Source organism: Brettanomyces nanus, chromosome 1, assembly GCF_011074865.1.
Source record: "Brettanomyces nanus chromosome 1, complete sequence".
Classification (NCBI taxonomy): Eukaryota; Fungi; Ascomycota; class Pichiomycetes; order Pichiales; family Pichiaceae; genus Brettanomyces; species Brettanomyces nanus.
In genome coordinates this window covers 730,527-747,053 of record NC_052374.1, presented here as the reverse complement: position 1 = coordinate 747,053, position 16,527 = coordinate 730,527, and the positions used below count along the sequence as shown (strand labels likewise).

Sequence of the window (16,527 nt, the reverse complement as noted above, 5' to 3'; positions counted from 1 at the left end):
AAAGCGGGTGAAAAATAAAAAGAAAAAACGGTGGGTAAAATAAAATCGGTAGCTTAACGCGTCGCATATCGCATCTTTGTTGTAGAGCATTCATTATAGCTAGCTATGAGCATTGTGGATCGACGCACAAACGTGAAGTTGAAATCTGATGAAAGTTTAATTGACTCAGATGTAGATATCGAGGAGGAACTTGAAAGGGATAGAGAAGACACATCTCTCTCAGAGGTCGATGAAGACGCGGACAATGAGGAAAGTATAAATAAGACCGAGCAGCCCAGAGTTGTAACAGAAGATAGATTTTCTCAAATAAAGAACTACAAAAAGTCCACTCGTGTTCTCACAGCTGCAGAACAAACATTACAATCACAGATTTTACTACTTTGCTCTGCGTTAGGAGGAACTGATCCTACGTCTGAGAATAAGAGAGAATACATATTGGGAGTGGATGCCTTGGCTTGCCTCAAGGATCTCAAAAGATGGATTAAGGCAGTTGATGATGCTACTCACATGTGGCACGTGGCTGCTGCGTGTCACGAGAACGAATTAGTGGAAAATGACCTAATTCCAATCATGATTCAGATTCCAAAGAGGGCCAATAATTCTGATAGCAATTACATGCAAAACATCCTGCTCTCAGCCCTTGAATTACTTGTTGCTTTAACAAGGCCTCTTGTATTGGATGTCGAAGTAGCCTCGCCTGCACAAATCGATTTGTACATTAAATTAAAAAAGGCACACGTTAAATGCAAAGACAAGATCTTGAACTTTGATAATGGCAGATGTCTAAAGTCGGTGGTTGGCGTTGCATTACCGATATTAGCATTTCCAAAGGAGAAGAGAACTAATAGGGATTCTACTATCTTAAATTTGTGCCTAAATTTCTTCAGAAACGTCATACGAATTGGACCGGCTGACTTTACTGTTTCGAAAAAGAAATCTTCCTCAAAGACACAGCAGGTTATTGATAACATGCCTCCTGGCATAACCCGAGATGATATTTCTTATGATAATCTGATCTACAAGTTTAAGAAGAATAGAGTTCTTATGTTTGTGCAGACTATTACTGCTGGATTGGGTACAGAATTTGACTCTGAGGTTCTATTTTCAGCTTGCCTCGATATCTATTTCTATATTACATATGGTATTGAGCCCGAATTGCTGTTTATTGCTTCAGCAGAGCCTAAAAATCCAACAACTTCTAGTCCAGCAGAAGTTACGACTCATCTTACACCACAATCTGAAACAGGAGCCAGATTGGCTGACCTCATGGCCCAAGAAAAGGAAATAAAAAAGCAACTTTTCAGCAATAACATTACCAGACATGCAAATTTTGGAACGTTGCTCAGCATTAAGGAAGGCTCGGATGATGCAGCGCTTACTGTAGGAACTCAGAGAAGTTTTCTACGCTCGGATCCAATAGAGGAGCTAGATTCTGGTGTTTCCAAGAAGGTTGCAAGCACAAGATATGCGAATAGAAGTAAGGAAAGTACAAAATCTGATTTTGACACTAGTTTTGAAGCGCCCGCTAAGAAGTTTACCAACAGTCGGACTTCCTCCATTCTTAAAGAATTTTGCTCGGACTTCACAGAGGCTGGATTCAGTGTTTTGGGTACTGAAATACGACGTCAGGTTACTTCCAATGGTGTCAGTTTAAATGCATTTACCGAATTTCACTACTTTCAAGTTATGGCTTGGATTTTGAAATTTGAGAGAATACTAAGAGATGATTCAAACGACGGACTTTCTTTTAAGAGGTTTGGATATATTATGATGTGTTTAGAAGAGCAGATGATTCGGATGCTCCTTGTGGGGAGTTTGCCACAATATTTACAGAACAGAGAGTTCAACCTTCTGAGAGCAGCCACGAACTGTTTCAAAGAAATTCTTCTCACAACCATAGACATTCACAGACTGGATCAGAAAGATAATACAAACTTGAATGATGAAGATAAGGAGGAGTTAGAGGGCTACATCACCGTATCCGAAGCTGTTCTCAGGAACATCTTTGCCAATGAGGAAGTGATTGATGTGCTATTTCGTATTCCCCAGGATGCACGGAAAGTGTCCTTAAATTATGCCGTTGATATGACCGACTTCACATATGTTTTATTCAAAACGTTGCACTATCTCTCAAAATTGAAGGTTCCTATAGTGTTGGCAAAGAAGATAAGACAGACTAGCAAACGATACTATGGAGAAAATCACGACGCATCTGTTATTGGTTCTGAAGACGAGTCCGATGCGGAATTTGACGTCGCAGACCCTCAGAAGTTGAAACGATTCCAAGTTCTTGATAAAGAAATATATTCCAGATTCGAGGAAAGGCTATTCAACGAAAGAATTGTGGATACGTATATATGGGTGTTTAGCCGGTTTGGCGAACTTAACGAGAAACAGGTTCGCAGATGCATGTCCTACTTCAACAGACTTCTCTTAAAGTGGAAGGATCATTTTTTAAAGTTGACCCGTTTGGATTTCATGCTCATCCTTCATGACCTAAAAAATGCTCGATTTTCGGTGCATACAATGAATGACCTATCCAAAATGCTGAGCTACTTCATGCGGATATTGGAAAGGTTATATAAGCATAGTAAGACAATACTACTTGAAACCTTAACCGACCATCAGGAGCATGAGATTGATGTTAAGTTGTATTTACTTGGAGGTGACTTGACGACGGTTCGAGAGAAACGCTTTCAATCTAGGGCTGAAGATCTGAAGTTTTCTGAGGGTGCTATGTCTCATTCGTATAAGATTTCTGTGCTAGTAAGTCTTCTATGCTACGCTGACAAAATTGACTTGGTACAGGAGCTTATTCAAAAGCTAACAGACTATAGGGATCAAAAAGTGTCTTGGGAAGCTAAGACTGTTATGGAGGATGGTATCACTGGTTTACCAAGCTCGCCTGTCAGTTTCAAAGAAAGACTCGAACTTCCTGATAAAATGATGAGAGAAGAAAAAAGAGATGCCAGGTTTAGACTACTTCTTCACACAATTGGATTTGCCGGAAATGTCCTTATAAACCGTACCGCTAGTGACGAACTTAATCAAACGATCAGTTTAATCGACGTCGCATTGAAAAATCCAATGGAATCTTTTGAATTGGAGGGAAAGGTGATACCAGAATATGCAGAGCCTGATGAGCCACCTCATGAATCGGATGTCATCATTCAAAAAAGTGGTCCGAATGAAAAAGGGTTAGAGCCACTTGAAGATACAGAAAGGGAAGCAAGAGACGAAACTGATAAAGCTGCTGTTAAGCATAATATTTATGGCACTGATATAATTGATTATAGTGGATCGGAAGGTTCGGTGGATGATTTAGGTGATGGTAATGGATATGTTGAGGATAACATCGACTTGATGGAGGCTCGATTGGATGCCAACGAGAAGAGAATCAAGGGAAGAGCGCTGAAGAAGAAAAATATGAGATCGAGGAAACGGAGGCACAAGCATATAGACCCAGAAGATGACGATCCATTACCGTTTAGCAAAAAGACTGGTGGCAGTAAGAAACGAAAGAAGAATGCCAGTATTCCCATGCATGAGGGTGTTGAGAAAGTACAGAAGGAAAAGATTTCTGAACCTAAAAAGCACCTTTCGTCAAAGTTCATTGACTCAGACGAAGATGAATCCGATGGAGAAAAGAAGACGGCCTTTTTTGAAAGAGAAAAGAGACTTTTGAAGCTTGTCCATGACAATGAGAATAAACCGCTCACACCAGAACAATACAATGCTTTATTTAACTTGGATTTGGCAAAAGACACTTCATCTGAAAGTGAAGGCGATGACTTAAACTTTAGTGAGGAGAAGGAGATGGAAAACGATGGGGATAAGGAAGAAGTGGAGAAAGAAGAGATAATCTCAAACGAGTTACACCAGCATCGAGCAGTCATTAGGGATAGTGAGGATGAAGAATAAAACTATTCATACACAATAAATAACATATATATAAAATGAGAAACAACTGTCTATTCCACGCAGTGACTTCTATCTTTCCCACTAAATGAATCACTTAAAGTCTGAATTGATGAAACGATCATAACCACAAATCCAAATACAATACAGGCAATGGGTGGTATTCTTTGAACAAATGTTTTGTTCCTTTTAGTCATCTTATCGTAGCAAAGAGGCGGAAGAATATAGGCTATCATAGAAGCAGAAGTAGCACCAACCAATTCGAGCACTGCGCCTAAGTTACACGTGAAAAGAGAGATCACCATTGGAAGGAAGGAAACGAGGGACGTAACAGCAACATGTTGAGAGGTTGATAATTTTTCAATCTTGTATGATGGATCTCTTCGCCTTATTTGCCCATAAATAGTCATCAAATCCTTCACCACCTCTCTGACAACGTAAATTTCAAGGGGGAAAGTCGTGAGCATATTCAAGCCAAAACAGAATCTGGCAATGTTGACAACCCAATCATCTGCCGGAAAGTTGTTTAAAACGTTACCCTTTGTTTTTGATGCAAAAGTTAGATAACCAGATAAACCCATTATAGCGCAGAGAACACTAGAAACCAAACAAGACATATGTGTTAAGGCATTGAATCTATCCAAAGTAGGCTTGCGAATAGAATCATAAATAAAAGTGGTATTGTGATGGCATACCATTGCAAAGGAAACAACACTGATACCCTTGAAAAGTCCGTTTTGAATAAACCAATCAGCACCACTTATAGTACCACGAATATTGGACGGCATACTTGGTCCCCTAATGACAACAATGATGATGATAATAAGCATGCTAATTAATGCAAGACCACTAGCCTTGGCAAGCTTTGATATATCACGAACCAATGACAATGGATAGGAGAAGAAAACAACACAAAAGACAATAATGACATTTCTGCTAAGAATGAAATCGACAAACTTGGAATTCTTCGTAGCCTCACTGAAGAGACTTCTTAGGACATGCGGTATAGAGTCTCCAATAATGACCGCAAAACCTACACTTCCCCCAAAGGCAAACAAACCTTGAGACAAAAGGACCACAATCTTACCAATCCTTCCAAAATTCTTGGTCACAAATCCTGTGTAGGTTTTTGCACCTGAAAGCTTCGTGTTCAGAATAATGAGCCTCAAAGTCCAGTCATTCAATAATGCCAAAACTATAAGCAGCACAATTCCACTCAGTAAACCCATATTTTTTAAAGCTCTGGGAATACCAACTATACCTGCCCCAATGATTGAGTTAGTCATGTTAAAGAAAGCTGACTTCAAATTGCCTGCAGAACTCTGATTGGCTATCACAAACGGGTGTGCATCGTAGTGTCCTTCCTCTACGTCGAATTGCTCAAAGCTGGCATCAGTAGAGTTATCAAACTCCTGACTAGCACCCACAAATATATCGTCATCTAATTGACTATCTCTTCCATCATCCCCTTGGTTTCGTAATTGAGCGTCCTTAGACTGATCATTTTCACCATGATCCTTAATGGAGTCTACAATTCCTTCATGATCCTTTGATGTATTCTCCCAACCATTAAAGTCTCCAGATATCAGCTCGCCCAAATCTTGTTCTATTGGCTTGTAATGATCTGGCATCTAAAAAAATAAAAAGCAAAGGGACACATTCAGTAGAAAGCTTTAAGATATTAATAACACTTGATCTCAATCGATGTAGCTATGACGTTCTATAAAGACTGCTTATGGGCTTGTGACATAATATCAGGGTCGATAGACCTATAATCCGCGACGATTAATTTGATATTTTCTCCTCTTTTCCACTGATAACAAAAGTCGAACGTATGTCAAATAGAATGAGTGAAATAATTTCTTCTCTCATAATTTATCCCTCCTTAATTTTTTTTGGTGTCACCAACGCGAAACGTTCGAAGGAAGATTTTACAAGCTAGCGAAAAAAAAAAAAAAGGTTCTTCACTTAGAATCACCAATATAAGTGTACCGGTCCATCATCTTTTTACCATAAGGATATAACAGTCAATTTTCTTCGCGTTATATTTTAATTGAAGAATTAGTTTAATTGTGGGTATTTCACACGAGCTTTAAGGTGTGGTAATCAGCAATCGAAACCTTGTTTTTGTCATCTCCGTACCCCGCTACTTCCGCTATTACTACGAGATCCGAGATTGCGTGCCTATTCAATTGCTTTTTCAATACAGCTAGACCAGAATCATGAAGGAAACAAAGCATTCCGACGGGTTCATGGGATCCTTGATGAGTGTGCGACGGTCCTCCAAGACTGCCGACTCTTCCTCGTCCAAGCAAAGCACGACATTCTCGTCTTCGACGGGGACACCGACTAAATCCGGCTTCTTTTCAAGATCAAAAACAAGGAATATATCTGGGGAAACAACTTCCAGTGAGGATTTACCACTTTCCCGAATGAATACGCATTCAAGTTCGTTGTCTAATTCCAGAAATTCTGTTTATACACTCTCCTCCACGCATACCAAGAAACTTGGGGGAACGGCGTTCAAGAAGGCTCATCGGCATACCATATCAGATGAGTTTCAAATGGATCCACCAGATTCCGTCAAAGAAATCGAGCAAATGTTTGAAGAGGTGATGACAAGTCGTGACTTTGGAAGTTTACCTGAAAAGGCGCGTCATCAGATGGAAAACTATTCTCCTGATAGGAAATGGATGCTTATTCGCCAACACAAGTTAGCTGAGTTCAAGAAGCAAAAAATGAAACAGCAAGAGGAGGTAGCATTCATGCCTCCTAAAAGATATTCTACCATGTCCACTTCTGGTTCTTCTCGAAAGTCCAAGCTGCTGTATCAACAGCAGCAGCAAACAGAATCATTGATTCGTCATTCAGACCCTACTTTTTATGTGGGGCAACTCATAAGTAACGAGATTTCTCTTCAACAGTTAAAAGAGTTAGATATTTGTCTCAGTTCAGAGGAGATCACATGGACAGAAGAGTTTCTTCATCAAGAGGGTGCTCTCTGCCTTTGCAACGTACTAAATAATCTTTACAAAACGTATCCTACTCTTCCGAAAGATGAGGAAATTGTGAAGCCTGAGCAGCCAGCGGATAATAGTGAACATATTTCCAGAAAGCTGTTCACAAACATCTCTGAGGAGTATGCCATTATTCTGGAGAAAGAAATGAGACTATTCCGTTGCATCAAAGTAATTGCTGACCTTACCATTGGCATAGAAGATCTGAAGAAGAGTGATATCTTTATACAGTCAATTTTTGGCGGCTTATTTTCTGGTAAACCGCAGATTCGAAAATGGGCAACAGACATCATTACCTACTTCTATCACAAAACATCATACAGTGATACAATATACAAAACAATGAGCCGGCCCATGAACAAAAACGTCCACTTCAGGTTTATTCATGATCTTTATGTGGAGTCTGGCAACTTGGGTATCTTAGATCAGCGTTCACAATACATCCTCACAAATAGAGACAAAATCAAACGGTATGAGGTATGGCTCTGGGGAGTGCTCCGTTTACTTCAAGGCAGGGGTCGCATGGGCTCTAAAGTGGGCGCTTATCAGGAGTTTAGGTACTCTGGAACCGTAAACAACACATTCCTCGCTGAATATGCGCTTTCAACGCTTTTACTTATCAATACATTAATTCAGAAGTCTGGAGCGCTGGCTCAGAGGACGAGGATGCGCAGGTTGTTTATTAGCTCTGGATTGAGAGAGATATTTGAGTGCTTTAGAGGCTTGAATAATGCTGAAGTCAATCACAGTATCGCTAGTATCGAGGCTGCCGAGCAAGAAGATCAGGCAGAGCTACGACAGATGGAAGAGTTTCGTAACGATAATATTGAATTCAATGATCCGGTGAGTCTTTTTGTGTCGATGTGGAAAAAAAACAGAGGCTCAGATGTCGGTAAATACTTGCTTTCGATCATGCAGAACATGTTTGTGAGCCAGTCGGGCAATCTGACAGAAGCTGATCCAGAACAGGTTAGCAGAAATCTCAAATTGGTGGACAATTTTATTAACAATATTACTATGGTATCTGGAGATGATGATACTGATATGAATATTTCAATAAACAAGCTCATCGCGTCTTATCATACTGACGAGCTAGCACGTAAGGCAATGTCAGAAGCGAGTGAAGCTAAAAAGAGAGTTGAAGAGGCAGAGGCAGAAAAGGATATTGCTCTTCAGCAACTTAATGAAGGTTCTAAGGGTGTTGTTGAAGATATGAAAAAGGAACTTACTGAGAGAAGCCTAATTCTCACCCGTCTGCGTGAAAAGCTTGACGATAGGGATAAAGAAGTGTCGGAACTTAAAAGGAAACGTATATTGGATAAGCATCAGCAAGAGATGGAAATGAGAGAGATGTTATTGTTGCTTCATAGCTATCAGGGTATAAACGGTGGACAAGTACCTCTTGCTTCGAATCAATCTGCTCTTTCAGTTTCGCCGAGTGGGAATGCCCCTACTCCAGAATCTTCCATTCCATATTCTGGTAGGTCGTCTACGGTGACAGAACTAGAGAAACGATTGAAAACACGCGTGGATAAGAGTAAAATGGAATCTCGCCGCCTTGGATCGACAGGTGTCGAGCCAAGTGCTAGACTCCGTGATCTACGTCTGAAAATGGACTTACTGGAACGTGAAGCACGTGACTTGGAAAACATGGACTTCGAAGAATTTAGCGAGCAGATACCGGAACCTCCAGTAAAAACGGGCAGAGAGACTGATTTGGAGACGCTTACCAAGCTCAGAAGGAAACTAGATCTGCTTCAGAAAGATGCCAATAAAGTAATTAAAGTACAGGGAGATTTGGCCCATAGAGAAGACATGAAATTGCACAAGGTGGAGGCTTTGGATAGACTTACAAAGTTGCAGCAGTACATGGAGGACTTGAGAAATACAGAATCGGAAGATGAGGAGCGTTCATCGCATATGACGTTGGACCCGAAGTATCATAAACCCAAAGAACATTCTGCGCAATTAAACCAGGAACTTGACACTATTGAGGGCCTTTGTCAGAAATTGAAGGAGCAGCTGGCTACAGCTGGAGATGATCCTGCCGCTCTTTCTAGCACCTATAATCTACTCTCCAAGTTTGAGGATAAATATTCAAAGGGAAAGAAAGTGCAACCAAAAGCTGACTATTCGAACTCTACTGGATCCTTACTGAGTATTTCCGCAAAGAAAATGGATAAAGAGAGCATGCGTCCATTTCTTGGGGAATTGGAAAGGAAAGTTGCACGCCAGGCTGCTATTGGTGAGGCCGGCCCTTCGCATCCGCAGGAGAATGCTCCAAAATTCAGACTACCTATTTCTGCTGTACCTCTTAATCCTGCTGAACGCGCTAGCCAGATTAGAAATACTAAACAAAAATCAATGGATCCTTTGAGTGTCTCTAGCGTACCTGTTAATGCAAAGTTTACTCAGGGCGTGAATGCAAGCACTAACATGAGTTCTAATGCTGATGCCAGCAGAGATAACTCTGGTGTTAAAATTTTGAGCAATCATTCAAAGCAAAACAAGGTTGGTATACCTGCCGTGTCGGAATCAAGTGGTGCCAATCACAGCAAGAGCTATATCAGTGGGAGAAATTCGCATAAAACTTCGAAGTCATCCTCTTCCGCTGGCCATTTTAATGAAAGATCATTAAGTGCCGTCACGGATGATATTGATACCAGCTTTGCTTTTGATGCTGATGAGAACGAAGTGGGTGTAGACGTCCGAGTCCCTTCTGGTGCGCACACTATGACTGGTAGGGAATCAGATTATACTGGCAACGACTCTTCTAAAATTGCCAGTCAGCACAAGGTATCCGAAAAGGTTAGACATAAGCTGAACAATGCATCCATCTCTTTGGAATATTTATCATCTGAATCAGACGAAGAAGGAGATGATAGTACAACTCATACTACAGGCCCCGCAAGCACGCCATCTCGATATCGTCATCATCATCATCATCATCATCATCATCACGATATCCAACCGAAGAAGACTGTGCAGGTGTTGCCTTCACGCCGTTCTGGTTCTTCAGATTCTAGCACAGCATCATCTTCATATTCTGCTCCCCTGGTGAGCGCCAAATCTTCGCCGGTCAAGTGCGTGGTTAAAAAGGAAGCTGCTTTACCTCCACCCCCACCTCCTCCACTTCCTTCGATGTTTACAAAGAAGGTAGATGAAGAGTCGCCTACTGCTGCTAAGATATCGTCAACACCACCACCACCACCACCACCACCGCTTCCCCTTTCACTGGATTCTTCATCCACTAGATCTTCTCCTATTCCGGCCCCGCCTCCACTGCCCACTGGCAAGCCGAGAACCCCTACTCCTTCACCTTCACCTATCGTGGAAACTGGTCCTTTCGATATGCTTCCGAGACCGAAGAAGAAGTTAAAACAACTTCATTGGGAGAAACTTGAAGACACAGAGGACTCATTCTGGGCAAATATGGGATCTGAGGAGATGGCAAGACAGCTGCTACATAACGGTGTGTTTGATGAGATTGAGATTATTTTTGCGGCTAAAGAGGCTAAAAGAATTGCCAGAAGAAAGAAGGAAGAGGCAAACAAGATTACCTTTTTAAAGACAGATATCTCTCAGCAGTTTGGAATCTGCTTGCATTCGTTCTCATCGCTATCAGACAAGATGGTAGTTCTCAAAATTCTTCGCTGTGATTTGGATGTGTTAGATAAGCCGGCCTTACTCGAGTTTCTGGCAAAGCCCGAGCTAAATGACATATCTGTTAATATGACGAAGAATTTTGAACCTTATTCTACTGATTGGCAGTCTGGCCAACCTCAAAAACCAGATAAGGATCCCGCAGATTTGGCACGGGCAGACCGTATCTACTTGGAGTTGATTTATAACTTGCATCACTATTGGAGATCTAGGATGCGTGCACTGAACACAATGCTTACATTTGAGAAGGACTACGATGATTTGGTTGTCAAGCTCGAAAAGGTTGATTTGGCATTGGACAGGTTGGAGAAATCAGATACACTGCGCCGTGTATTTGATATTATTTTGATTGTGGGTAACTACATGAATGACACATCCAAGCAAGCCATGGGTTTCAAGTTGAGTACTCTTCAGCGCCTTAATTTTCTCAAGGATGGCAAGAACACATTATCGTTTCTTCACTATGTGGAGAAGATAATCCACAAGAATTATCCTGATTTAGAACAATTTGTTAGCGACCTCAAGCCCACATTTGCTGCTTCCAAGATCAGTATTGAACAGACAAGAGCAGATTGCCAGATGTTCATTACTACCGTGAAAAATATTGACTCCTCACTGCAAAATGGCAATCTCAGTAACCCTGACAAGTTCCATCCAGAAGACAGGTTCCTCAAGGTGGTTCTTCGCCGATTACCTACTGCCAGATCCAAGGCTGAACTTCTGAACGACAGGATGAAGATAGTACTTGACAGATTTGATACGGTGATGAGATATTTTGGTGAAGACCCTGGAAGTGATGAATTTGCCAGAAATACCTTTTTCAGCAAGTTCAGTGAGTTTGTGGAAAGTTTCGAGAAGGCGTCCAAGGAAAATAGAGAAGCGGAGGAAAGAAACAGGTTATATGAGATCAGTATGCAAAGAATGAATGACGAAAGAGAAAAGGAAAAGAAACTAGAACAGGAAGGAGGCTTATCAAAGAATTCCGACATGGAGAAGTTCCTCGAACAGTTAAGGCAGACAGGACCTCTTAGATCAGAGCCAACGTCAGCTAAAATTAGAGAGTGGGCCAAAAAGCATTCGGCTAAGTCTCAGGTTGGTGCTTCTGCAGCTGCTTCTTTACCGTTATCTCCTGTTGAGACTGATACTGGTATGAGTTTAGGTGTTGAGGATGCTTCTCCAGTTGAATTGTCATCAGAAGATAAAGAAGAGGAAAATATTCGTAATAGGACTCACGATCTCTTGATGAAGTTAGCTCAGCAGAACCATACTGTCTCACCCACAGCCTCGAATAGTGACTTACAGTTCAGGTTGAGCGATTTCAAACTTAGCGATAGAATGAAGCGCCGTCTGCAACAAAGCTCTAGGGCTAGCTCGGTGAGCTCGGTTGAGCTTGATTCAATCTCACGTTCTGGATCATATTATACTTCCAAATCGCGTCTTGATTTGGACTCAAGTCCGGTAGTGGAAGAAGGATCAGAATCTGATGAGTTTAAGAAAGAGAGCGGTGGTGAGGATGCTGAATTCAATGATGCCCCAGAAAGCTTCGAATGATTGCAGAACTAATACAAGTACGTATTTTTATCAATTAGATATTTCATATACACATCAAGTCTAGCTACCTCTTAGAAGTTTTAGTGCAGCCTCAAGCTCGCTAATAGCGGTGGAAATGTCCTCGTAATTAAGTGCGCTAATGGCAAAGCGTGCCCTTTTCTGAGCATGTGATATCACTTCCTCTTGTTGCCATATTTCATCAACGTCATCTTTGGACTTTGGATGAACGGCTTGGACTGGGGTCGAAATAATAGCAGGACCAGAAGTATTATGTGGGTGCGCTAGCTTGACTTTTCTTTCAGTTGCATCTGACTTAACATTCGGCTTCTGTTTTGATGGCGATTCAAGTTCATCTTCATTTGTTGATTTGGAGGTAGTTGATTTATGGTCAAGGTTATTCTTTGGCGACCTATAAATGGGGGCAGACGGTAGCCCGAGACTATTTTTCTCTCCTTTTATGAGAACAGGTGCCACAGGTAGATTGATTTCTCCTTCAATATCTGCGGGAGGCTTTGGCAATTCAAGGTTAACTTTAGTAAGGGTAAGCTCCGATGCAAAAGGTTTTTCCGTTTCGTTGCGGATCACAGAAGGAGTATCGAGGAGGTCGAGCTGACTAGTGGTGGTCTCTGGAGTTGTGGCAGAAGAATCCACAGTACTCGTATTTCGAGAATTATTCTCCATGTTCGCCAATTCTGCCTCATCATCTGCTGTGACGTACTCATTGGGATCTTCATCCATTTTCATAGACTTGAGAATTCTGGCACATTGAAACTTAGCATACTTAATCCTCTTTTCAATCCCCTCCCTTTCAGCTTCAAATAGCTCACTCCATAATTGCAATAAATTGTAAAAATCAATCGATGCTTTGAAATCCAGTGCCGTCTGTTTACTACAATTGTGTGTTTGCACCTGCTTATCTGCCTTGTTAAATATCACATTACTGAAACCAAGAACCATTTTGAAGCTCTTTTCTTTATCAGCAAGAACGTCTGCAATTTGATCACTGGTTTTTTCTAGCTCATTCCTACTGCTCTCAATTTCGTTCAGTAAAGACTCTGTATAATTAGCCACTTCCTGCGATTTTAAGTGGTACTGTCCTTCTAATATAATTTGAGCGCTGTACATCTTTGCAAAATATGCAATAATAGGCTGAAATCGCTCCAATTCGTTCGCCCTTTTAATATATGGACCAACAACCTTACGAATGTCTTTCGGTAACTCTTGCTGTTCGGACATAATTGGACTACTAGAAGAACTAAAGTTCTCTAAATATGTTCATAAATAGGAATCTGCTATATTCTTATCGGGTGAAATGCTATTTGGTTGATACACTACTTACCTAAGTTGGGGGATGAAGGAGTCTGAAGAGAAGGGGTCTGAAGGGGAGGAAAGATCACGACAACAGAGTGGATGTTGATATTTTTAAGCTCTACATGGAGGTGGCTATACTAACATGATTGAAGAGCTGATTTTCATTTTTCTTCGAATAGGCTTATTGATCAACTTCTGATAGCAGTTTCTGTAATATTCCCACGCTTGAGCGGATTGGCCTGCCGGCCACACTTGAAAAAAAAAAGTTAAGTAACGCGTCAGGAAAATGGAATCGAGTTGGCGAGAGGATAATTTCCATGTGTATTTCCTTGGTATCATTCTTATTTGTATAGCTCGTTGATAGGGTAAACCTTAATTATGGAACACAATTCAGTCGTTTCAGGGAAACTCCAATTGCCATCGATATCGAGCTCTCTACCTCAGCATGAGGATGTGCAACTGCAGGCTGAGTCACAGCTTCCAAACGGTTCCATAGCAAGTATAGATAAGGACAGCACTATTGACGCCGGTAGTATTTCAAGTATACATTTGGTAAAGCCATCAGAATCTCAGACGAACTCGCAGATATCCACTAACCAGTTACAGGCTGAATTACAGTTGCAGTCGGAATCGCAGTCGCAATCATCGTCACAGCACCAGCTACACCCAAAATCGTATCTACCCCCCGAAGTGCAATCGTCGGCCAAGCATAATGGAGATGAATCTCAGCCACATGCACCTATAATTTCTACTGATGCAACATACCATGTAACACCAGTGTACCGCGCTGCGTATTCAGGTATCGATGTATTTGAAATGGAAGTCAACCAGTGTCCGATCATGAGAAGAGTGAAAGACTCGTTCTTCAATGCTACCCAAATCCTCAAATTGGTAGGTCTTGATAGATCCAGAAGGTACAAATTGCTTGAGACTGAAATATATCAGGGACCACACGAAAAGGTTCAAGGAGGATTTGGACGGTATCAGGGTACTTGGATTCCATACGATCGTGCCGTTTCTCTTTCAAGACGCTATGATATATATGATGTTTTGAAGCCTTTACTACTGTATAATCCTGTTGTCAGCGAGGTTCAGACTTTTTCAAAAATACAGTTATCAAGGAGCTATTCCACTATGACAGAAGCAGATGCTGATGTTACATCTGGAAATGGATCTGGTCATACTGCCTCGAAACAACCATCTTCTGATTCACCTACTAAGCGACTCAAGTTTTCCCACGACAAACCTTCTCCGTTGCACACATTTGACCATGATACACGATTGGCCAATCCGAATGCACCCTTTGCGTTGAAACCTGCTTCTGAAACCCTAGTCGATGAAAAATCGAAAGTTATTCTGTCTTCACTTTTTCTTCCGAATCAGAAGGATGTTACGCTACTTGAAATTGTTGGTGGGGATGAATCACAATTAAACGGTGTCAATATTGATACTCCGATAGACGATAACGGACAAACGGCATTACACCTGGCTGCAACTTTAGGCAGGGTGCCATTGGTAAAGGATTTAGTTCAGAGAGGTGCGAACAGACTTCGTGGTGATGATGATGGGCAAACAGCCCTTGTAAGAGCTGTCCATGCTACTAATTGTTATGAGGCAGTTTGTTTCGACAAACTGCTGGATTATCTTTATCCGGTGATAACTGTTTTGGACCATAAAGGTCGTACTGTATTGCATCACATTGCTTATACATGCGGACGGAAGGGATGCAGCGATGCTTGTAAGTATTATTTGGAAACTTTACTTGAATGGGTTGTGAAAAGAGGTCCTATGTTACCTGGTAATCAGGCTCTTAGTCTTACTAAATTCATGCAAGATGTGGTCAATATACCGGACCGGAATGGTGATACATGTCTCAATATAGCTGCCATGGTGGGCAATAAGCATATAATTCAACAGCTTCTTGAGGTGGGTGCGGATCCTACAAAGGCAAACAAAGCTGGCGTCAGACCGGTCGATTGTGGTATAAGTGTTCGTTGGCCATTGACGACTACAACAACTTATCGAGGAGATAGTAACGGCGAGAGTGACGGCGATGATGACGATGATGGGAATAATTCATTAAAACCACAGCAAAATCATTCCATATCTCAGGAACAAAATAATGATAAGATGGATTCACAGACTATGCTTGAACAGTCGGAAATGAACCAGAAAAGTTATCCTGAAACTAGTAATAGTCTAAGGATTCTCGAATCTATTCGTCAGTTTGTTGAAAAATTGGGTGAGGATTTCCAGGACGAGATGAAAGAAAAGACAAAGCAGATAAATGGTCTGCATCCTACCCTTAGAGAGAAAACTTTAAAGCTTTCTGAAAGACGTAAGCAATATGAGCAATTACAAAAACTTGTGCGTACTATTACAGATTTGAAGACCAAGGTAGGAAATCTAGACGGTGCTATTCAAGAAGAAGACGAGAGATTTAGTGAGGATGTCAAATCGTTACCTCTTAATTCGTCTAATTTCTCGGGTAATTTTGATGCCGACGAACCTTTTACTGTCTGGCCTGTGTTTACTGAAGTGGAAAGAAACATAGAGCAGCTATTGACAGAGAAGAAACAAAATGAGGAGAGCACACAGAACGGTCATATATCTGCTTACGAGGAGGGTAATTCGGATGCCATTGGATTGCTTCAGAGTATGAAACCAGAGGATTTGTTGAACGTGGTGAAAAATAAAATGGACGAGAATCGAAAGAGTGGAGCCCCCGTAGACTTACCACCAAAAGTAGTGTTACGTGCACGCATCGATGCTTACAAAAAAAACAATCAGCTCCTCATAGAGAGAACGAAGGCACGAAGGTCGTCATCTCAAGAATTAGAGCAACAATTCAAGAGAGTGATCAGTCTTTGTATTGGCTCGAAGCCTGATGATATTGACGATAAATTGCTAGGAAGTTTACTGTTAAGTGTGGAGAATGATCCTGATCCAGAGATAGGTCAAGTTAAGAAAGTATTGGAGATTGTCAACGATATGGAGAAGTGAACGGTTCGCGTTATATTGCAATAAGAGGTTCATTCTCGATATTACATTCATATCTAAATCAATG

General features: G+C 41.3%; 5 protein-coding genes across 5 annotated transcripts; 3 read left to right on the top strand and 2 right to left on the bottom strand.

Moving 5' to 3' along the window:
- Positions 1-105: 105 nt before the first annotated feature.
- On the top strand, positions 106-3,921 carry FOA43_000347 (uncharacterized protein; the record flags this gene model as incomplete). The annotated part of the gene is made up of 1 exon (XM_038920680.1): positions 106-3,921. The coding sequence occupies one exon, from the start codon at positions 106-108 to the stop codon at positions 3,919-3,921; it is 3,816 nt and encodes a 1,271-aa protein (XP_038776608.1).
- Positions 3,922-3,971: 50 nt separating this feature from the next.
- FOA43_000346 (uncharacterized protein) lies at positions 3,972-5,549 on the bottom strand (the record flags this gene model as incomplete). Its single annotated transcript, XM_038920679.1, has 1 exon — positions 3,972-5,549. One exon carries the CDS (start codon positions 5,547-5,549, stop codon positions 3,972-3,974), a length of 1,578 nt encoding a protein of 525 aa, XP_038776607.1.
- A 922-nt stretch (positions 5,550-6,471) lies between these two features.
- FOA43_000345 (uncharacterized protein) lies at positions 6,472-12,149 on the top strand (the record flags this gene model as incomplete). Its single annotated transcript, XM_038920678.1, has 2 exons — positions 6,472-6,475; positions 6,496-12,149. 2 exons carry the CDS (start codon positions 6,472-6,474, stop codon positions 12,147-12,149), a joined length of 5,658 nt encoding a protein of 1,885 aa, XP_038776606.1.
- A 60-nt stretch (positions 12,150-12,209) lies between these two features.
- On the bottom strand, positions 12,210-13,385 carry FOA43_000344 (uncharacterized protein; the record flags this gene model as incomplete). The annotated part of the gene is made up of 1 exon (XM_038920677.1): positions 12,210-13,385. The coding sequence occupies one exon, from the start codon at positions 13,383-13,385 to the stop codon at positions 12,210-12,212; it is 1,176 nt and encodes a 391-aa protein (XP_038776605.1).
- Positions 13,386-13,838: 453 nt separating this feature from the next.
- Positions 13,839-16,463, top strand: FOA43_000343 (uncharacterized protein; the record flags this gene model as incomplete). The annotated part of the gene is made up of 1 exon (XM_038920676.1): positions 13,839-16,463. One exon carries the CDS (start codon positions 13,839-13,841, stop codon positions 16,461-16,463), a length of 2,625 nt encoding a protein of 874 aa, XP_038776604.1.
- Between the last annotated feature and the right edge of the window lie 64 nt (positions 16,464-16,527).